Below are 23797 nucleotides of genomic sequence, written 5' to 3'. Positions count from 1 at the left end.
TGGTGGCACTTGTTAGGTGCTTACTATGTGCCAAGCACTGGGGTAGATACAAGTTAATCAGGTTGTACACAGTCCCTGTCCCACGTGGGGCTCTCTCTCTTAGTCCCCATTTTACAGATGAGGTAACTGAAGCCCAGAGAAATTGTGACTTGCCCAAGTAAACACACCAAACATGTGGAAGAGCTGGGATTCATTCATTCAATTGTATTTATTGAGCGCTTACTGTGCACAGAGGTGCGTATTGTGCGCAAAGCATTGTACTAAGTGCCTGGAAAGTACAATACAGCAATAAAGAGAGGCAATCCCTGCTCACAATGGGTTTACAATCTAGAGATCTTTCTGACTCTCAGGACCATGCACTATCCACTCAGCCAGGCTGCTTTCTCCCTGGGACGAAGGCAAGGCTTGGTGCTCTGTGGCCTCTGTGCTGGAGATTGCTGATCAGTGCTCTAGACCCCAACTGCCTCTCTTTTTGATGATATCAGGTAACAGGCTAGACCCTTAATAAGTTCAAAACATTTGAGGGCATGAACATTTGATGAAATGAATCATCTGCCTAACATTAAAGAACCAAATAAATCTAAGTTGACCTCACAGTGAGTGAAAGCCACGATTAGTTTCAAATAGATTCCTGTTGCTAGAGATTAGCAGCATGTGTTGGTTCTCTTTTAAGGCTTAAAATGCCAGTTGAGTGCCAGGAACATAATTCAGTTCTCTGTAGAGTGTCAACATTCAGCAGTGCATTTCATCGCTCATTTGATTATGGCATATTTAAATATTGGCTAAGGGAATAACCCTGAAATCGTTGAAGTGTACATGTCTTGGCCTGAAACATGATAAAAGAGGCAGGAAGCACACTACTGTGTCAGCCTGCGACCCGTGAAACAAATAGGGCCAGAATTTAGTGCCGGGTAAGATAATGAAAGAGTTATCAGGAAATATTGGGCCAAGTCCTCCAGTGAAACCAAAAGAATTTAACACCCCCTGGGACATCCTTGAGGTTGAAAATCAGTGCTTGGCACATGCCCAACCCACACACTCTGCTCTTCTGGCACTAACCTTCTCACCGTGCCTCGATCTCGCCTGTCCCACCGTCGACCCCTGGCCCACGTCCTACCTCTGTCCCAGAATGCTCTCCCTCCTCAAATCCTCCAAAAGATTACTCTTCCCCCCCCCCAAGCCCTACTGAAGGCTCACCTCCTCCAAGAGGCCTTCCCAGCCTAAGCCCCCGTTTTCTTCAACTCCCCCTCCCGTCCGTATCACCTCAACTCATTCCCTTTGCTCTTCCCCCCTCTCCCTACCACACAGCACTTATGCATTTATGTATATATGTATAATTCTATTTATTTATGGTGATGCCTGTATACTTGTTTTGATGTGTATGTATCTATAATTTTATTTATATTCATGCCTGTTTACTTGTTTTATGTCTGTCTTCCCCCTTCTAGACTGTATGCCCTGTGTGGGCAGGGATTGTGTCTCTTAATTGCTGAACTGTAGTTTCCAAGTGCTTAGTACAGTGCTCTGTGCACAGTAAGTGCTCAATAAATACAATTGAATGAATGATGAATCAACTCATTGGTTGAGAGGCTGAGAAATCCAGTGGGCAGACCTGAGAGAGAAAACTTTGACCAGTGCAGCAATGATAATCTAGGGGGAAGGGATTGCTTCCTCAATTGTAAGCATGCCTAGCACCCATTTCTGTGTTTTGCACACAGTAAGTGATCAATAATTGCCATGGACAATCCCCTTCTCCTCAATATATTATCCAACCTTTGCTTCAGGGACTCTGTCCTCTCCTGGTTCTCCTCATCTCTCTGGCCAATCAGCCTCAGTCTCCTTCATGGGCTCTTCTTCCCTCTCCCATCCTCTAACTTTAAAGGTCCCTTTAGGCTCAGTTGTTGGTCCCCTTCCATTCTCTATCTACACTCACTTCCTTGGAGGACTCATTCGCTGCCACAGCTTCAACTATCTTCTCTGTGCAGATGACACTCAAATCTATTTCTCCTACCCGGTTCTCTCTCCCTCCCTTCCTCCAGGCTCTCATTTCCTCCTGCCTTTGGGACATCTCTACTTGGATGTCCTTCTGCCACCACAAACTCAACATGTCCAAGACAGAGCTCCTTATCTTCTGTCCCAAACCCTATATTCCCCCTGACTTTTCCATCACTGTGGACAGCACAACCATCCTCTTTGTCTCACAAGCCCACAACCTTGGTGTAACCCTTGACTCTGCTCTCTCATTCACCCCACATATAATAATAATAATGATGATGGCATTTATTAAGTGCTTACTATGTGCAAAGCACTGTTCTAAGTGCTGGGGTAGATACAGAGTAATCAAGTTGTCCCACATGGGGCTCACAGACTTAGTCCCCATTTTACAGATGAGGTAACTGAGGCACAGAGAAGTTAAGTGACTTGCCCAAAGTCACACAGCTGATAAGTGGTGGAGCCGGGATTTGAACCCATGATCTCTGACTCCAAAGCCCGGGCTCTCTCCACTGAGCCACGCTGCTTCTCAATCCATCCAATCCATCACCAAATCCTGTCAGTCTCACCTTCACAATATCGCCAAGATCCACTCTTTCCTCTCCATCTGACCACTTCCATGTTAGTACAATCACTCATCTTAACCCGACTTGGTTACTGCATCAGCCTCCTTTCTGACTTCCCAACTGCCTGCCTCTCCCCACTTCAGTCCATACTTCACTCCACTGTCTAGGTTATCTTTCTACGGAAATGTTCAGGGCATGTGATCCCCCTCCTCAAAAATCTCCAGTGGTTGCCTAGAAACCTCTGTTTCAAATAAAAACTCCTCACTATTGGCTTTAAAGCTCTCCAACACTTTGCACTTCCTTCCTCACCTTCCTTCTCACCCTGTACAACCCAGCTCACACACTCCACTCCTCTGGTGCTAACCTTCTCACTGTGCCTCCATCTCACCTGTCTCACTGCTGATCCCTGGCCTACGTCCTACCTCTGGCCTACAGTGCCCTCCCTCCTCAAATCTCCCAAACAATCACTCTTCCCCCCCGCCCTTCAAAGCCCTGCTGAATGTACACCTCCTCCAAGAGGCCTTCCCAGACTAAACCCCCTTTTCCTCAGCTCCTCCATTCTGCTTCACCTAGACTTTCTCCCTTTGCTCTTCCCCCCACTCTCCCCACCCCACAGAACCTATGTATTTATGCATATATCTATAAGTCTATTTATATTGATGCCTGTTTACTTGTTTTGATGTCTGTCTCACCCCCTCTAGACTGTAAGCCCATTGTGGTCAGAGATTGTCTCTATTGCTGTATTGTACTTTTCAAACACTTGGTGCAGTGCCCTGCACTCAGTGTGCTCAATAAATATGAATGAGTGAATGTCAGGCACTGTACTAACTGCTGGGGTAGATACAAGGTAATTAGGTTGGACACAGTCCCTGTCCCACAAGGGGCTCACAGACTTCAATCTTCATTTTACAAATGAGGGAACTGAGGCAAGGAGAAGTGAAGTGACTTGGCCAAGTTCACATAGCAGACAAGTTGCAGAACTGGGATTAGAACCCAGGCCTTTCTGAATTCCTGGCCCATCCTCTATCCACCTATACTTATCTTGAACCTGGTATTTGAAGCCATGGGAGACCATCACCATCAGTAATTGTATTTGAGGTTTTACTGTGCAGGGAACTGTACTAAGCACTTGGAAGAGTACAGTACAACTGAATTGGTAGACACATTCCATACCCACAAAAAGCCTTCAGTCTATTTAATTTATAGACAGATAAGAGTGAGTGTAGACTGGAACTAGAAGTGGACTTAAAACTGAGCCTTGAAAGATGCCCTCTGTTAAAGAGTAAGTGGTAGAGCAGAGACTGAAGAGAGAGAGAGAGGAAAAGGGAGAGATTGGAAAGCCAGAAAAAAGCCTTCAGGAAAATCAGGTTCATATTGTGTTTCCAGAATAAGAGATGGCCCGCAGTTGAGAGGTCGGTGAGGATTAGAGCAGAATAGAGTCCATTAAATGTATCAAGAAGGAGGTCATTAACTACCTTGGTGACTGTATAAAGTGAGAAAGGACTTGGGCGATAGGAAGTGGAATGAGCTTGTTGTAAACAGGGAATGCCACTGCTTATTCTTATATTGTACTTTCCCAAGCGATTAGTACAATGCTCTGAACACAGTAAGTGCTTAGTAAATAGGACTGAATGAATGAATGAAGCAGTAGGTATATACACCTTGGTGGAAGAACTTGACCAGAGAGATTAGGCAAGAGCTGAGTGGAGCAATGAGACCTGGTTGACGATGTTAGTTTTGGGTGTTTTTTGATAAGGGAGATGTGGGCATGTTTAAAGTCCAAGAGGAAGTAGCCACTAGAGAGGGAGTGGTTTAAATTCTACCTAAACAGCTAGGACAATGAATAAATTAATATTTAACATTTTTAAATTGTAACATGCTCATTGAATGATTATCATTTGTTTATCTTAATAGCAAATTTATCCCTATAGCTTCTACTTCACTGTATCAGGTGAATTTGTGATATGAGGCATCTATATTGCAATCCTATACTCTCCCACACTTAGGATTCAATAAATTGAGAGTTATCTGCTGCATAAAAGTAGATTGGGAATGTAGTGTTCCCTGAGTTGATTTCTCAGAAGGAAATATACTTCCTTCACCCACCTTCCATCCCATGAAGAATACCAGGTTAGGCGTGGGTAGTTACTACATAGGAAATGCTCTCATTATCTGTCAAAAATGAGATGATGCTGCAGACTTTTGTCTTTTGAAACTTCAACTCTGTGTGTTGCTGAGCTTGATGTAGTTGCCTTGCAATGACTCCTGAAATGAAATATGCATTCCATTCTGTTTATCCTAATCAGAAGGGTCAACATTTCCACAGGTGAAAAAAAGTAATTCTAAGCTGTCTCCATTTAATTATAACAAATCAAATCAAAATTCACAAATTCTTAACTGCAGAACTTTTCTCCTGGATTTGTTGAGATAAAAGGATACTTATTTCATTGCATGCTCATATTATACTAATAATAGTTATTAGTCAATGACAGTAAAACAATATACATAGCAAAACTTGTATAAACTGAATTTCACCATACTGAAGGAGAGGCTGAAAGGAAGCTGGCTTCATAGTTTGCAGTTTCCACTTATAAATCACCTACCAGGCCTTAGCTCTTATCCCCCTACCTTGGTACTCAATCCTCTCATGCTGCATTTCAGTAGAAACTGAAAATAATTATTATTTGCATTGCTTGCATAGATGTTGTCAAAATTGTAGCTTTTTCCGGATAGAATCGCCACTTTTGTAAGGAGCTCATACCATGTGATTTTGGAGGAAAAAAGAGCAATGATTTTTGCCATTGCTTGTTGGGTTTTTTTTTTATCCCCACATAGCATTTGATCACCATGAACTGAATGCTGTTTTGGTAATAAAAAATTTGGGTACCTGGGCTTTCATTTTTACCACTTCCCCTAGTCCACACAAAGACAATTTTTTTCATACATTTTATCAGCCTTTGAGCAATGAGACATAATGCATTCTTAAATTGTTCCAAATTAGCCTAACATAGCTTTTCTATGTAGATGCTAGACACTTCCTCTATCAAAAGGAACTTGAGGCTGTTATGGATCTGAAATGTATTGAACTCGAAAGCTACTTAAAAGCAGTGGGCAACTTGATCTCTTCTGAGTCATTAAAGAGACAATTTGGTCTCTTTGGACACTGCCTTTAAACATAATTTCCCTCATTTTTTTTCCAGCGATGTCATTAAGAGTCTTTGATATGCCACCAGCGCATTTTTGCTGCCACTGCCCTGACACTTTCCACCAGGATTTGCTAATTATCAGCTGGTAAAATTAAAGCCCAAAAAGTAGATCTAATCTGTGAGCCCAGGGAATCACCCCAGCGTTCACATTTACTTGAATTCATTCTCAAACTTCAGTTAAATGATTCACTACTGAAGTCTATTTGTCTTCTTAGCACTATCTCTGAACTAGCCCAAATCTTCCAACTGGTTAATGAACTCCTTATCTTTTGAATACTGAAAATGAAATAAACTTAAGCCTCACAGTGGTTCAGTCAGTATACTGGGAACCTTTTAGATGCTTCCAACAGATATGAAACAACCAGGTTTTCTTGCCCTACGGTATTATCAATCTTTTCTTTGAATACATGTATGTGTAGGGAACTTTGAAGCAGCTGCATTGTAATAAATGACAAAGAACTCCAAGTGTGTATTAATTTCACCACAGTCAAGGTCAAATGTGTACTCTGGGCCACTGCTGTTGTAAATTCTTCAGGAAAGATGTTTTTCTTTTTCTGTGTGTGCTGTATCAATGAAGAGTGTAAAGTGTTTCAAAATTCTCAAAGCACAGTTATTTCACTAAAAGGCATTGTCTTTTCTAGCCTTTGAAGTCTGCATTGTGCTGCTTGTGAAAAAGAGAAAAACCTTCAAATTAAAGGTTTTTAATTTGCTCCGAAGAGCAAAATAGATGGAATGCTCTGAAATTCTTTGAATGCTGTGATAAAAATGTTTCACAGGGATATGTTGGGAGAGCCTGCGTTGCCAGTCTATTCCTTGGAGTATCTTTCAGTAGCACATGCACCGATGGGTGAATTCTCTGTTGGTGGTGTCTTTAAATATGAAAGACAAAGTGTGTGTGTGTGTGTGTGTGTGTGTGTATGAGAGAGAGAGAGAGAGAGAACACACAAATGTACATATAATTATGTATAAAGAATTCCCTAGGGGTCTAAGAAAAGTGCGTTGCTAGAAGTGCTAGAAGGAGTAGCAGAAGGAGAAAAATGAAGCTTTTCCTTTAGTGCTTAATTATGCCAGGAAGCTAAATTCCAGTAACTCTCCCACTGCAGTTGATGATGGTGGTGACGATGATGACATTTAAGGGCTTACTATGTGTCAAACAGCGTTCTAAGTGCTGGGGTAGATGCAAGCTTATTAGTTTGGACACAGTTCATGTCCCACATGGGGCTCATGGTCTTCATCCCCATTTTACATATGAGGTAACTGAGCAACAGGCAAGTTGTGACTTGCCTAAAGTCACACAGCAGACAAGTGGCAGAGCCAGAATTAGAACCCAGGTCCTTCTGGCTTCATGCTTTAAATAATAATAATAATATTTTTAAGGTCTTATTGTGTGTTAAGCACTGTTCTAAGCTTTGGGGTAGATACAAGCTAATCAAGTTGGACACAGGCCATGTCCCACCATAGGGTCACAGTCTTAATTCCCATTTTACAGATGAGGTAAATGAGGCAAAGAGAAGTAAGTGACTTGCCTAAGGTCACACAACAGACAAGTGGCTGAGTCGAGATTAAAAGCCAGGTCCTTTTGACTCCCACTAGGCCATGCTGTTTCTCAATCAGTCTGCTCTCAACCAGAACCAATTGGCTAGGAGGGTGGAGGGGAATACTCCTGGAACTAAATGTCATGAAATGCGGCTTCACAAGCCTGCTACTTTCTGAGTTCCAGAAAGAACACTCCCTCTAAATCGTGTGGATTTGTGGCCATGAAACTCAAGGATGTAGAATTCTGTCCTAAGATGCCAGGACACCTGTATATGCTCCATGGCTTTAACCCTAGTTTCAGCTTTATGTATGGACTTTCAACCTCTTTGCCTCTTATCTCTAATTTATTTCAATATCTATCTCTCCTTCTAGATTATAAACTAATTTCTCATTCTACTGTACTCCTCTAAGTGCTTAGTGTTGTGCTCTGCAATCAGGTCCCAGTAAATGCTGTTGACTTATGTGCACTCAGACACAAATGCACATATACCCACACATGTCTTGCCCTTCAAATAAAGCATCTTTGGAGGAAATTCAGAATCTTCCTTTAGATGTTAGGATCCTTACCTTTTAAATTCCCTAATCAATGATTAACATGTTGAAAGATTCAGAAAATCCTTCTTTGCAAGCTATTGTGGACACTTGCTAGATAGAAGTCAAAATAATTCCTATGTGTTGCTATTTGCGTTCCATGAATAGTTCAGTGATCATTTTTTTTTTTTTACTAAATATATGTTGGTCAGTTAAAAGTTAAATTCTAGCTTTGATCTTATATGAACATGAAATTGCAATTAGAATAATTGGAAAAACTTTTATAATTGTTTTGTAGAACATGTGTAGAACATATGTAGTCTTCGTTTAATTGGATTCCTTTAAATGCATTGTTGCAATAACACTCTGTCCTTTGCTTAGAAGATGTATCCTCCATCAATCAATTCCTGGTGGGAAAATCATTGTAATTAGGAAAATTCTTCGACTTGTCCTTCTAGCGCTTCTAATAGCAGAACAGTAGGATATAAACAAAAACACTATAGGCATTTAAAACTGTGGACATTTTTGTGGGACATCTTATTCTCTAATAAGCCCATGACCCGATGTTCTTCAAGGTTAGTGTGTTACTACATTGTTTCAACTCCCAATCTCTGGATTAAAATGGGTCAGCCTGAGAGGTGCAACCAGGTGCTGAAAGTCACATGGGGAGATTGTGCATTGAGGATGACTTCAGTTGGCCTGCATCTCAGAACCAGATATAGAGAACGGCAGTTAAATTTTCCAGAATGAAGATCATGAGCAGTGGTTGGAATTTTGATTCAGCCAGTTGTTAGGCTAGGACTCACAACTCAGTTCTATCTCTCTGCTCCTGAGGCACCTAGGGGATTAAGACCGTGAGCCCCAGTGGGACAACCTGATCACCTTGTAGCCTCCCCAGCACTTCGAACAGTGCTTTGCATGTAGCAAGCGCATAATAAATGCCATCGTTATTATTATTATTATTATTAGCCCCCAGGTATGTCCACAGACTCACTGGCTTCACCCCTCCTGAGAAGCTGCTGCCTAGCCATAGCGATCATATCTGCAGAACCTGATTCTTGAGGTTCTCGTAGCTGGCATTAATGTTGCTATCAACTAGTTTTAGGTGAATACTACTACCACCACTACTAATAATAATGATGCCATTTATTAAGTGCTTACTATGTGCAAAGCACTGTTCTAAATTCTGGGGAGGTTACAAGGTGATCAGGTTGTCCCACGGCAGGCTCACAGTCTTAATCCTCATTTTACAGATGAGAGAACTGAGGCACAGAGAAGTTAAGTGACTTGCCCAAAGTCACACAGCTGACAATTGGTGGAGCTGGGATTTGAACCCATGACCTCTGACTCCAAAGCCCGTGCTCTTTCCACTGAGCCATGCTGCTTAAATTATGTTGGTAGTTCTAAATATGTGGATTGGATTAGCCGTCTTCTACCTATCCATCCTAGATCTTCCTCCAATACAGTGAAGTTCACACATTTTGATCCTTTTCTGTCCTTATCTCTCTCACTGCCAAATTCTATATTACGCCCTCCTTCCCTTTTTGCTGCTCGCCCCATTTCCAAGCACTTTCTGAAATTAAAGCTCTTCCAGGAGGCCTTCCCTATTGATTCACCACCACTTTCATGTCATTGAAGCACTTGGATTTTTTTTATGACATTTATTAAGTGCCTACTACGTGCAAAGCACTGTTCTAAGCGCTGGGGAGGTTAGACAGGTTGTCCCACAGGGGGCTCACAGTCTTAATCCCCATTTTACAGATGAGGTAACTGAGGCACAGAGAAGTTAAGTGACTTGCCTAAAATCACACAGCTGACAGTTGGTGGAGCGGAATTTGAACCCATGACCTCTGATTCCAAAGCTTATGCTCTTTCTACTGAGCCCACCACCCACAACTGTAACACATACATATCCTTAAACTCTATTGCCTCTTCCTACTTGAAAACATTTTAGTGTCTGTCTCTTCAATTAGACTGTAAACTTCTTGAGGGCAGAAATTGTGTTTACTAACGCCATTGTACTCTGAGTGTTTGAAGTGTTCAGTGAAGTGCTCTGCGCAGAGTAAGCGTTCAGTAGATACTATTGACATTTCATGATTTTGTTGCCACCTTACAAACTACTCCGTGCATGCACTTTTGAAAGCATGCATTCACTTTGGTATTAACTAAGCACTTACTGATGTTAAGCACAAATATAACAGATCAAAGTATTCCTTTTCTCACAAAGGAAGAATAAGTATCTTATCCCATTTTACATATGAGAGGTCAAGTAACTTTTATCTGAATTAATCAGATAAATGCTGGTCAAGTCACCTGACCAACATTTATATGATTAATTCAGGTAAAAGGTGGATTTTTGCCCAGGTAGCCAATGTTAATTGAAGCTTTAAAGTATACACTCCTCGAGGTGAAGCTCTTTCTATTTAGTTGCTTTGTATATCACCCCAGACAGTGCTAATAATAATTTATTGCAAACTGCCTCTTCCACTGCACTACAGTGACAGTCTCACTGTGGAATCCCACCCATTACTTTCACTTCTTCTCACCTGATTGTTGTCATCTTAGGCTTTCAGAGCTCATTATAGATAATCACCAGAACTCTGAAATGAAGTAGATTTTCAGTGGTTGCCAAGAAAGCCTATCAGAGGAAAAGTCTTTCCAGTGAAATACAGGCAACCATTTGGACATTCACCGATTCGCAGTTTGACAGTTTAAGTGAATAACCAGCCCCCTTCCAAAGCACATGCAGAACTGAAGCACTAGGTATTGAATCTCATTATTGTCACATAGCTTTCAATCTAGCTTGGGTCAACAAGCTGCTATTTTCAGAATGACTTTCAAGACGCTCAACTAGGAAAGTCATAATTGTTGCTCTCAACATGTTATTAAAGGAAGCACCCTGCAATGTCACTGTATTTTTATGTGACATAATTGGCAACATCACGGGTTAGCAGACAGTTCATATTTTTAAAAACGTAAAACTTTTAGGTAATAGCTGCTTCCTCCAACCAGAGCCTGTCAGGTTCCTGAGGATCAGCAATAGAAATATGTTCAGTAGTTTGGTGCTTTCTTCTTGCCAAATGTCTGTCATATCTAGCTATTTAATAGTTCAGGCAAAAGACGTTTCATTATGTTAATAATTACATTGCCTGCAGCCCTTTAGAAGGTGCAGTCCCCATTCAGAATAGAAACAGATTTCCTAGAAGTAGCATTAAAGCTGTTAACTACAAGGGACAAAAAAATCAAAGAAGCAATCAAAGCATGCTCTTCATTGTCAATACATGCAAACAATTTCAAATATGTCTTGCATCTGAAATATGTTAAATTTGGAGATCTGCAAAGGAACTGGCTGAAGGAGTGCTTTGTGATCTAAGAATATTCTGATTACTACAGAGGAAGCCTTTTCTTAATAAAGTGGTTTTAGAAATGATTTTTGAAAGAAAACATCAGAGGTAGTTTTTAGTCTAAAAATCTGAACTGTTTGCGTTGCAAGGAATATAGCCATTATATTGAAGCTGACACAAGGCTCTAGGTTGCAAATCCAGTATTAGTTTTTTTCTGTTTTTAAATGTCACATGCCACAAAGTTGATGGTTTTTAAGAGTTAGAATGTATGGCAATGGATGGGAATTTTGAAAGGTTTTAAAATGTCCAAATGTTCCATTGTTCAACCTGAGACTTGCAAAGGAAGAAGATTTTTTTTTTTAATTTCCCTTTAAAACCATTTACATACAGGAAAAGACAGCCACCTCATTATTACTTATGAAATATAGGTAATGTCTTCAGATATCTAAAAAATTTCTGGAAAATGGATTTATTTTCTGTCATTTTGGAAACCCTAATTTGATCTTCCAAGACACTTTAGATTGAGGAATGTCAGACCCTGCTGTGATTAAGGTTTGATTAATATGTGACCATTTCTACATTTTATCTCTCTTTCACTCCTAGCAAATAAAATGAAATTGTAGAAATGGCATGTGCATTGTACTTGTGGGTTTGTGAATACTAGAGCCTTAACATTTTAATAAGCTAAACAGAATTGAATCAGAGTTATTCAGTTGTCTTTGAAACATGCCCAGGTTTGAAAAACTGAAGGAAAATGCTTTTGGCATATACAATTGAGAGTTTTTCAAAATGAACATGTTACTGCTAAGCACTCCACTTCCATGTATAAGTGCTCAGTGGAGTTTCCATGAATAATTAAATTTATACCCCTAGAACAGAAACAGAAATCTGTGGAAGCTCTCGACTTGCCACTGACCTCCCCAAAGCATGTATTTATTGTTACATGTCCTCTTTTGAAATCACATCCCCTTCAGGAGGGCTTCCCTGATTTAATCTCCCCATCTTTTATTCCCAACTGTGACTTCAGCCTCTCCATGAACACTTAAGTACTCACAATCCCAATAGCATAAATACATAGATATATGTATATTCATATATATACATATATAGATGTATGTATATTATATACCCCGTTACTTTCTATCAAATAATAATTTTGGCATTCAGTGCTTACTATTTGTCAAGCACTGTTTCTAAGTGCTGGGGTAGATAATCAGGGCTAACACAGTCCCTGTCCCTACATGAGATTTACATTCTAAGTAGAAATGAGCACAGAAATTGAGCCCATTTTACAAATGTGATAATTGTAAGTTACTTGTCCAAGGTCACACTGTATGCAGGTGGTAGAGGCAGGATTAGAACCCAGGTCCTCTGACTCCCAGGCCTGTGCTCTATTCACTAATTCACACTGTTTGCCACATTGACATCTGTAATTTATTTAAGGTTCTGGCTTTTCTGCTACCTTGTGAACTCCTTAAAACTTGTATATTAGCTTCTCTGGTATTGTCCAGAGTACTCTGTACAATCCTCTTCATCCTGTAGGCACTTAATAAATAATATTTATTGATTATACAATTCTAAATTATTTTTCTCAGATGTACTCTGAATTGTATCAGGAAAAGTTTAATCCAACCGAGATTTCTTTGCATTTTCCATGTGTCTATAAGACCAGCATTTCAGGAGGAAGATAAAGATGGCTATTCCAGATGGTGTTGATGGATTAATTACTTGCATTCATCATTTTGCTATTTTAAAATCCCCCACACTGTGAATTAATAGGTAACGATGAAGGGGGGCAAATATTATATGCTATTTTTCACAATGTTATTGCCCAACAGAGAGTCTCAGTCAAGATTATTAAAGATATCATTGAAGGATATTAGTGATGACATCAAATTGCCTGACTGGCTCACTGACATATTATTAAATGGACTGTAGACAAAGAAAACTTAAAATGTATTGATTTCACATCTAATTCTTATTACCATATGCCTATATAATGTTATTGGGGCATATTTATTTTCTGTGCTTTAAAGTCCTTTTCAGTTGTTTTGGCTAATAGTACTGGATAGAATGAGAGAGATAATGGTCAGGCTGGGGAAAGTATGGCCAAACACAATTTTGTCTGTCACTTGTGGGAATGGCTTCATCTTTCCAAAGAAATGTTGTTACTATAGTTACCCTTCTTAAGTTGTATATTTGAGTGAATGAAAACCTAGACAAGTAGACATAGTGAACAGTACATTTGCTCAGAGGACTCTGGGGAAATGTGAATGGGTCATTGTAGTAACCTTTTTTTTCTGGAAACAGTCATTCTAATTCCGTAGAGAACAGGAATCCTAGAAATGGTTTTGTCTGACTAGAGTTTCCAACAGTTATCTGTACTTAACGTTTATTGAAACAAAAGTATTAATACAGAATTAAATTAAAATGAATGGCTCGGTCCCTGGACGTTGTCCCATTCACTACCAGACCTTCTTATAAGAACAACCCCAAAATCAAAATCCCAGGACTGCTCTAATTACTGAATAATTGGCAAGGTCATCTCATTTTGATATAGGTGCCTGCTGTCTCAGTTTTAGAAACTCTAGAAAAGAAAATTCTCAAGCTATTTGGTTTCTATGAGAAATATGACCTATTAACAATGTTCTGGTAAAAAAAAAATGTTGCACTGTCATCATCATCAATCGTATTTATTGAGCGCTTATTGTGTGCAGAGCACTATACTAAGCACTTGGGAAGTACAAATTGGCAACATATAGAGACAGTCCCTGCCCAACAGTGGACTCACAGTCTAAAAGGGGGAGACAGAGAACAAAACCAAACATACTAACAAAATAAAATAAATAGAATAGATATGTACAAGTAAAATAAATAAATAAATAGAGTAATAAATATGTACAAACATATATACATATATACAGGTGCTGTGGGGAAGGGAAGGAGGTAAGATGCGGGGGATGGAGAGGGGGACGAGGGGGAGAGGAGGGAAGGGGCTCAGTCTGGGAAGGCCTCCTGGAGGAGGTGAGCTCTCAGTAGGGCCTTGAAGAGAGGAAGAGAGCTAGCTTGGCGGATGGGCAGAGGGAGGGCATTCCAGGCCTGGGGGAGGACGTGGGCCGGGAGTCAATGGCGGGACAGGCGAGAACGAGGTACAGTGAGGAGATTTGCGACAGAGGAGCGTAGGGTGTGGGGTGAATCAATCAATCAGTCATATTTATTGAGCGCTTACTGTGTACAGCTTTAAAGCAGTCAATCAGCTTGCCCCCTCCTACCTTACCTCACTGATCTTCTACAGTGCAACCAGCATGCTTCATTTCTCTATTGCCAGCTTACTAGTAATAATAAAAATAATAATTGTGTATTTTAGTGCTTACTATGTGCTAAGCCCTGGGGTGGTTACAAACAAGTCAAATTGGACACAGTCTCTGTTCCACATGGGGCTCACATTCTTAATCCCCATTTTACTGATGAGGGAACTGAGGCACAGAGAATAAAATAAATGTTGGTATTTGTTAAGTGCTTACTATGTGCCAAGCACTGTTCTAAGCGCTGGGGTAAATACAAGGTAATCAGGTTATCCCATGTGGGGCTCACAATCTTAATCCCCATTTTACAGGTGAGGGAACTGAGGCCCAGAGAAGTTAAGTGACTTGCCCAAAGTCACACAGCTAACAAGTGGCAGAGCCGGGATTTGAACCCATGACCTCTGATTCCAAAGCCCGTGCTCTTTCCACGGAGCCACGCTGCTTCCCCAGAAGTGAAGTGACTTACCCAAGGTCACACAGCCGACACATGGTGGAGCCAGAATTAGAACCCACAGCCTTCTGACTCTCAAGTTCATGCTCTGTCCATTAGACCACACTGCTTTGCCCTGATCCTATCTATATCTCCTCTGACCCTGTTTCCACATCCACCTTCTGTTCTGGAACTCACTCCCCCTCCATATACACCAGACAGTGTATGAATCAATCAATTGTATTTCTTTAGCATTTATTATATACAGAGTATTGTGCTAAGTACTTGGGAGAGTACAATGCAGTATAGTGTCTGCTGTTTGACCTTGGGCAAGTCACTTCACTTCTTTGTGCCTCAGTTACCTCATATGTAAAATGGGGATTAAGACTGTAAGCCCGATGTGGGAGGTGGACTCTGTCCAACATGATTACCTTCTACCCCAGTGCTCAGAACACTGTCTGGCAATAGTAAGTGTTTAACGAGTACCATAAAAAATACAGAGATGGTAGACATGTTTGCTGCCCACCATGAGCTACAGCTCTCCCCACCTTCAAAGCCTTATTAATCAATCAATAGTATTTATTGAGCACTTACTATTTGCAGTGTACTAAACACCTGGGAGAGTACAATACAACAGAGTTGGCAGGCATGCTCCCTACCCACAACGAGCTTACAGTAGCAGCAAGGCTTAGTGGAAAGAGCACAGGCTTGGGAGTCAGAGGACATGGGTTCTAATCCTGGCTCTGCCACCTGTCTGCTGTATGACCTTGGGCAAGCCACTTAACTTCTCTGGGCCTCAGTTACCTCATCTGTAAAATGGGGATTAAGACTGTAAGCCCCACGTGGGACAACCTGATTAGCTTGTGTCTACCCCAGCGCTTAGAACAGTGCTTGGCACATAGTAAGCACTTAACAAATGCCATAATAATAACAACAGAGAGATCAGATCACATCTCCCTCTTCTAGACTGTGAGCCCACTGTTGGGTAGGGACCGTCTCTATATGTTGCCAACTTGTACTTCCCAAGCACTTAGTACAGTGCTCTGCACACAGTAAGCACTCAATAAATATGATTGAATGAATGAATGAATCTCCTCCAAAAGACCTTCCCTGGATTAAGCCCTCTTTTCCTTACCCTCTTTCCCTTACCCTCTTTCCCCAACTCTCTCTCCCTTCTGCATCCTCTATGTACTGGGATCTGTGTTCTGTGAACACATAATATTTCTCCCAACCTCAGCCCCAGAGCCTTTATGTACATGTCTGCTGAGAGCTCACCTCCTCCAGGAGGCCTTCCCAGACTGAGCCCCTTCCTTCCTCTCCCCCTCGTCCCCCTCTCCATCCCCCCATCTTACCTCCTTCCCTTCCCCACAGCACCTTTATATATGTATATATGTTTGTACATATTTATTACTCTATTTATTTATTTTACTTGTCCATATCTATTCTATTTTATTTTGTTAGTATGTTTGGTTTTGTTCTCTGTCTCCCCCTTTTAGACTGTGAGCCCACTGTTGGGTAGGGACTGTCTCTATATGTTGCCAATTTGTACTTCCCAAGCGCTTAGTACAGTGCTCTGCACATAGTAAGCGCTCAATAAATACAATTGATGATGATGATGTCAGTAGCTTATTTATGTTAATGTCTGTTGCCCCTTCTAAACTGTTTTCTCATTACGGTCAGAGAACTCTCCGAAGCGCATAGTACAGTGCTCTGCACAAAGTAAACACTAAATAAATACCACTGATTAAGGAAAATGTATCTCACACTGCACTTGCTGTGTGACCAGTCTTGCACACAACTGTTTCCTCTATCACATAGAGCTCCATCCCCTTGCCAGAAGACCGTGCCATAATTTCCTAACAGTCAGTATCCCATCCCAAAATGTGTGACCCCTGTTTTATGAGAACTGACTGCATAAGCAAATTTAACTTTCTTTAAAGTCAGACTGGTTCAAACGATAGAAGTTCAAACTTATGAGAAGCAACAGGGCGTAGTGGATAGAGTACGGGCCTGGGAATTAGAAGGTCATGGCTGCTGTATGACCTTGGGCAAGTGATTTCACTTCTCTGGGTTACCTCATCTGTAAAATGGGATTGAGACTGTGAGCCCCATGTGGGACAGGCACTGTGTCCAACCTGATTTGCTTGAATCCACCCCAGTGTACAGTGTCTGGCACATTGTAAGTACTTAACAAATACTATTGTTATTGTTATCATTATTACGGTCTAGAAACAGTCCTGAGAACAAACTTGAGCGAATTGTACTATTGTGGCCATAAGTGAAGCAGTAACTTTTTATTCTTAGGCTGTGGGATAGGAACTGTGTACAAACTGATTAGCTTGTATATATTATATATTGTACTCTCCCAAGCCCAGTGTTTGTACAGTGCTATGCATGCAATAAGTGTTCAATAAATATGATTTTATCTACCCCAGAGCTCAATACAGTGCTTAACAAATGCCGCAATCATTAATAAGAAACCACAAAGAACTTCTGATCTTCCAGGGTAAAACCCACAATGGAGTCACCATATTTGAATAATTGAGCTACAGCTTTGTTGTAATGACTTTTCTAGCTCGTATACTGGTGAAACACACTTGGGCCAGAAAATCTTCCAGAAACCTTTAGCAGGCAAAAGGCAACAAGCTGCGGAACAGGATGCAGAGCATATTGACAGAGAGCTGAAAAGCAGTCACCAGCTTTTTGAGCTCTCCGATCTGTGACAGGACTGAGAGTAATCCATTAAAAACAATCTGAGCCTTAGATCATGTTGCAGTTAAGATCCTCTGTAGCATTGAAAACAATGGGGTTTAAATGGCTGTTGATGAGGGTAGTGTATTTAAGGCACTTATTTTTATTTACAATTTAATTGGCAGGAAGTTAATCATTGATTTACTGTAGTTGTTTTCTTGCCTGTAAATTAAGTTGGCTCTGATCAGCAATTTAGTTTCTTGATACTCCTTATAGGAGCTCTCCAGGAAATCCTTTCCTTTGAGAAAATCAAGCAAATACTGAGAACTATAGCTATTCTGATGTCTGGCCCTGAGTTGAATAAACAACATTGCCAGCAATATAATGATTAACATAACAGCAAATTATTTATTCTTTGGCTTATTGTTTTGACTTTAGAAGGACCTTTATTGTTAGAAGATGGATAATGTTTTAAAGTAGTGTGGCTCAATGGAAAGAGCATGGGTTTGGGAGTCAAATGTCATGAGTTCAAATCCAAGCTCCACCAATTGTCAGCTGTGGGACTTTGGGCAAGTCACTTAACTTCTCTGTACCTCAGTTCCCTCATCTGTAAAACGGAGAGTAAGACTGTGAGAGCCACGTGGGACAACCTGATCACCTTGTTTCCTCCCCAGTGCTTAGAACAGTGCTTTGCACATAGTAAGTGTTTAACAGATGCCATCATTATTATTCAGAGCACTATTTTGGCTTTGAAACTCTTAGCATTCCACTATAGGCTAAGGGAGCTTCCAGACAGGATTTCAGGCACTGCTGAGAGAGGGGTTCTATTTGATTCCCTTCAAAAGTTTGGGGTTTCTTCAGCATGGAGCAGTTCAGGAAGTATAAATGCTGAAACGTCATCATGACATATGATCCCTGACCTCAACAGGTTTACCTTATAAAGACAGGCTACTGTTAACCACATATATTTATTTTGTTAATGATGTGCATTAAGCTATAATTCTATTTGTTCTGATGATTTTAACACCTGTCTACATGTTTTGTTGTCTGTCTCCCCCTTCTAGACTGTGAACCGGTTGTTGGGTAGGGACTATCTCTATATGTTGCCGATTTGTACTTTCCAGTGCTCTGCACATAGTAAGCACTCAATAAATATGATTGAATGAATGAATATATACATATTATTTTTACTTGAGAACACTGTTACATACCAAAACTTATTGAGGATTAATATTTAGATTAAAACAATGAAACACCTCCAAAGAGATCTTATCATTTTTTTCCCCATGCAGTGCAAGTTCCAGGACCAGTAGAAAACCTGCAAGCTATATCTACCTCACCTACCTCAATTCTAATTTCATGGGAATCACCTGCCTATGCAAATGGTCCAGTGCAAGGTTACAGATTGTTCTGCACTGAGATTTCCACTGGAAAAGAACAGGTAAGTAAATTGCATTTTATTGCTATAAACGGGAACACATTTCCATTGGAATAGTCATTAAACTGTGGAACGCAGGTTCCTAAAGGTGGTGGAATTATATTAAGCTCATTGAGGGCCAGTAATATGTCCGTTTGTATTACAATTTCCCAAGCGCTTAATACAGTGCTCTGCACACTGCAAGCACTCAAATACAATTGATTGAATGAATAAACGAATATGGTTAATTGATTCAAGGTAAAATGCTTCTCAGACAAGAACATTTACTCTGAGCAGAAAATCAGATGGCCAGTGGAATGAAGTCCATTTAGGGCATACCAATGTTCTTGGCAAATACATGAGGCCCCCTTAAGTGTTAATATAGACTGGAGGATGCAGTGAATTGAGTTATTCTAACAATACGTCCTCCATTTGAATGTTGCTTTGAAATAAATCGAATGTTGGGTAGTTTAAAATTTCATGTCTTTTTTTAATTTTTAAAATGTGCATCATCTGTTACTTAAGTCTATACTTAACATGCTTCATTACTGTAATGGTAAGCATAGATTGAATGGCCCCTCTAGAGAGTCATGGGCTGTTTTAGTAGTGGGGACTGTGGGGGGCTGCAGTGGGGGAGGGGAGTAGGGGCAGGGGACCATAAAATGATCCAGGAAGACCCATAAGATTGTCTTGAATGTTTAGAAGAGTAGGGGGTCTTTCAGTGCCAACCCACCAGGCTCTACACCAACTCCTGTAAATTCGCCCATATATTTTTCTGCACTAAGCTTTTTTAGCCAGTAACTCCAAGAACCCACTGAATTTCAGGTAATTTAATATGGAAGCCCCTATATTCAGCAGCATATTCAGCAGAGAAGCAGTGTAGCTCCATGGAAAGTGTACGGGCTTGGGAATCAGATGTCGTGGGTTCTAATCCCGAATCCGCCGCTTGTCTGCTGTGTGACTTTGGGCAAGTCACTTAACATTTCTGTGCCTGTTACCTCATCTACAAAATGGAGTTTTAAGACTGTGAGCCCCACATGGGACAACCTAATCACCTTGTATCTCCCCCAGCTCTTAGAACAGTGCTTTGCACATAGTAAGCACTTAACAAATACCATCACTATCATTTTCCAGGACCAGATGGAATGTAATACTGGCCAAAGGTCTCTAATACAGAAACAGTAAAGCACCTAAAACTGGCAGAGGCAAAGGAGGATAGGAAGAAGCATGGAAGCTCCCCCTCCCACACAGATTTACATTTCACATCAATAACCTATGCCTTTACGTTCCCTATTCTCAACCTTTCAACCCCAAGCAATCTTAGTCTCCCACACTTCTTATCTCTTATTTTTCTCCCTCTCTTTGTTCAGTTTCTTAAGTATCTTGGAGTCAATTCAGGTTAGGAAATTTCTCCAGTTATTCACTACCCAGAATGATGTCACTTAAATGACTCTCTGATACGTACTTAGTTTTCTAAGCAATGCAGTTGAGGTATGTTGTCCCAGATTTAATAGGAGATTTTAAAAGTCAATATCCTCATTTGTGCACCCACTACGTATTAGGTTTTAGGGGATAATTGTTATTGTAAAGGACTTTGTAATATACAGTCTGCCATTCTTTTCACACTGGCTTTTGAGTCACTACTTTTAGGTTCTTGGTTAATTCTAGCCAGAAGAATCCTCCAAATGTGGTGTGTGGAACATTATGGGTGAAATTGGAACATTATGGCTGTAAAAATGAAACAGTGATGTATTAGCATCATCTGTGGAGAAAGAGGTGTTAGCCAGTCTGTGTTACAAGTTAACTTTTACAACACTCAAATAAGGATTTAAACTGTAGTTTTGTGAGCAGAAGGCTAATGCCTAATCCATTTATTCCTCAGAATGACTCTCCTATCTACTTTAATGTTCCCACTTAATAACATTTCTGCTTTTTATGTGCCCAGAATATAGAGGTTGATGGACTATCTTACAAGCTGGAAGGCCTGAAGAAATTCACTGAGTATTCCCTTCGATTCCTAGCTTACAACCGCTACGGACCTGGCGTGTCCAGTGATGAACTGACGGTCATTACTCTCTCTGATGGTGAGTTGAAACTAGTCACGCCAAAATGGAGAAAGTATTTTTGAGAGTCATTTCTTTTCTTTTATGATTATGAAGTGATTCCGAGCTTTGTAGTCCAAACACAATGCAAGTTTGAGCTGCCCAACTGTCATAGTTTTTAAGACTATAGGTTTTTTAGAAGTCCCACCCAAGACAGGGTTTATTAGTATCAGGTGGAAGTCAAAGTTCAGATGTTGAATTCAGCATTATACTGTATTCATTTGCACATTTGTCTCCACTGCATGATTTTCTCCCCTGCACCACCCCTCACCCAATCTTTGAGAAGGAAATCAAAGACTATTTTTATGAGCAAGGCAGTGAACATCAGGTTAGGAAGAGGAGTAGAGTATGAATAAGTTAAAGTGGTGGATCATGGCATCTTGTGGACTCTGCAATAGGAAGAGAATGATCTAGAGAAAGCCTAGATCTGGGCTTGCATAGACAAGCAAATTACTGGTGAGGGGAAAGAAGGTAGAAGCCAACTTAAAATGTATAAGCATCTAGTACAGTGCTTTGCACATAGTAAGCACTCAGCAAATATGATTGAATTGAGTGCTAATGCAGTCTCAAGTGGCCTCTTCCCTTTTCCTTATTCCCTCCTTCCTGCCTCCTTTTTATTCTTTTTCTTTCTTTATCTTTCTTCTTCTTCCTCCATCCCCCTTGTTGCTAGACTTAATTCCTATGATCCCATTTAGCTGCCTTTCCCCTGTCCTTGGGTGGCAAAAATGATGTAAAAAGTGGGACAGTTCTGCATATAAAGATATTCATTGTTGTTTTGTCTTTCCAAATTTCAATCTCGACTATCATTGGCATTCCTCCTAAGAAGAACAATTTTAAGAGTGCTTCCCTTTCCCAGACTTTAGAAAGGGGGAAGTGATTGGTTAAAAGACCAAAGTTAATCTCTTCCTTACCCCTTTCCAGGGCCTTCCTGGTATGGAAAACAAGATAAATTTTCCAGATTCCATTCTTCAAGGAGCCCCTTTCCAGGGCCACAGTGTGAGTTAGAGCTGCGGGCAAAAGTAGCAGTGCCAGGATATCTCATTTACTTGCTGCATTAGAGTGTACCTCTTCCTGAGACTGCTTGATAACTCAACATATCAGTGGTTTTTATTGATTTAGTCAACTGTATTTATTGAGTGTGTGTTGTGTGCTGAGCACTGTACTAAACACTTGGGAGGGTACAATGTTCAGAGTTGATAGACATGCTTCCTGCTCACAAGAAGCTTACAGTTAGTCCTGCTCCTTTAAAGCTCCCTTTCTCAGTTTTCTGAGTAAGGGGAAGATACCAATAGTCAAAAACAAAAGGTATTATCATGGATAGAGCAAGTTATTGAAACATATAATTGTCCCATATTCCTCAACTTCAACTGTGAATATTTTTCTTAACTAATGCTGTAGCTCATTTGAAGCCCCAATTTTTATTACTTTATATCTTACACTTCTTCAATATTGTCTCAAGTTAGTAATTCTCATGCCCATTCATCTCCTTCTCTTATCACATGCAGTGCAGAGTGGATTGTAGCATAATTAATTACTTCACACTTGTAATTATTAAAACAAAAGAAAACAAGTGAAAATTAGTATTTTACATAATTTATGTAGATTTAATTCACACTAAGAACCAAAATGCTGTGGGACTGTGCTTTTAAATGTCATAAGCGAGCAAGAGAGATGATTCTTTAGTAGCCTAAAAATTATCCCTTGGAAGTGTTTCAACCTTGTTGGCACAGCAAGGTTGTCATCAGAGAGTCAGGTTTTCATGACCCTATACACAAAACTAAAGTAGAGAAGCAGTCAAACTCCTTCCCATCAAGTTCTCACCTTGTACATCTGAAAGGCAGGGATTTAATGATTTGTCTCTTCCTGTTGTATGTAGGATCTCTCATTAGGTTCTCAAAGGTGACTGGAATTTTCCTCAAATTAAGATTAGAGTTCTTATAAATTTCATGTTTTTAGCTCAGGATAGACTGTCTATGAATGTTGAGGTCAGACATGTTTAATAATAATAATAATGGCATTTATTAAGCACTTGCTATGTGCAAAGCACTGTTCTAAGTGCTGGGGAGGTTACAAGGTAATCCGGTTGTCCCACGGGGTGCTCACAGTCTTAATCCCCATTTTCTGTTTCTGTTCTTAGTGTGCCCTGGTCTGTCAAATAATTTTCATTTTTAAAAATGTCATGCGCAAAGAGAGGTGTCAAGTGAATCCTACTAAACTTTTAAATACACGCTCCAGAATGCAAAACTGTATGTATTTTCATTTTACCAAATAACTATTTTTTTCTTGCTTCATCCAGTAATTTGATTAAAAGGAATTCACCTTCCTAGAGTTCATAGCTCCAATCGATCAAAGGCATTTTTTGAGTGTTTACTGTGTGCAGAGTACTTGGGAAAATACAGTGCAACAGAGTTGGTAGATGCATCCCCTACTTACAATGATCCAACTTAGTAGTGATTTTTTGATTTTTTTATACATAAGGACCTTCTTCTCTACAACCTCTTAATGTAAACAACAAAGTCAGTGCAGAGTTAAGTTCAAAAATCCGATTTAGAGAGAGAGGGAAGAGTTATTAGCAGTCAGCATTGCCATTATCAACCAGGTGCATATTTCATGCATTAGAGTGGCATGAACTTCAAGGGGAACATTTAGAAATAGCAGTAGAGAGGCTAACAATATT

General features: G+C 40.3%; 1 protein-coding gene across 1 annotated transcript in view; it reads left to right on the top strand.

Annotated features, from left to right (window-relative positions):
• DCC (DCC netrin 1 receptor) overlaps positions 1-23797 on the top strand; it is a 1045544-nt gene that overhangs the window by 759700 nt on the left and 262047 nt on the right. Inside the window, exons 10-11 of the mRNA XM_038743415.1 lie at positions 18894-19042; positions 20964-21102. Coding sequence (XP_038599343.1) covers positions 18894-19042; positions 20964-21102 — 288 coding nt within the window. The remainder of the gene's footprint in view (positions 1-18893; positions 19043-20963; positions 21103-23797) is intronic.

The sequence above is a fragment of the Tachyglossus aculeatus genome, chromosome 3 (genome assembly GCF_015852505.1).
Source record: "Tachyglossus aculeatus isolate mTacAcu1 chromosome 3, mTacAcu1.pri, whole genome shotgun sequence".
In the NCBI taxonomy this organism is placed as follows: domain Eukaryota; kingdom Metazoa; phylum Chordata; class Mammalia; order Monotremata; family Tachyglossidae; genus Tachyglossus; species Tachyglossus aculeatus.
This window is presented reverse-complemented; position numbering and strand designations above follow the sequence as displayed.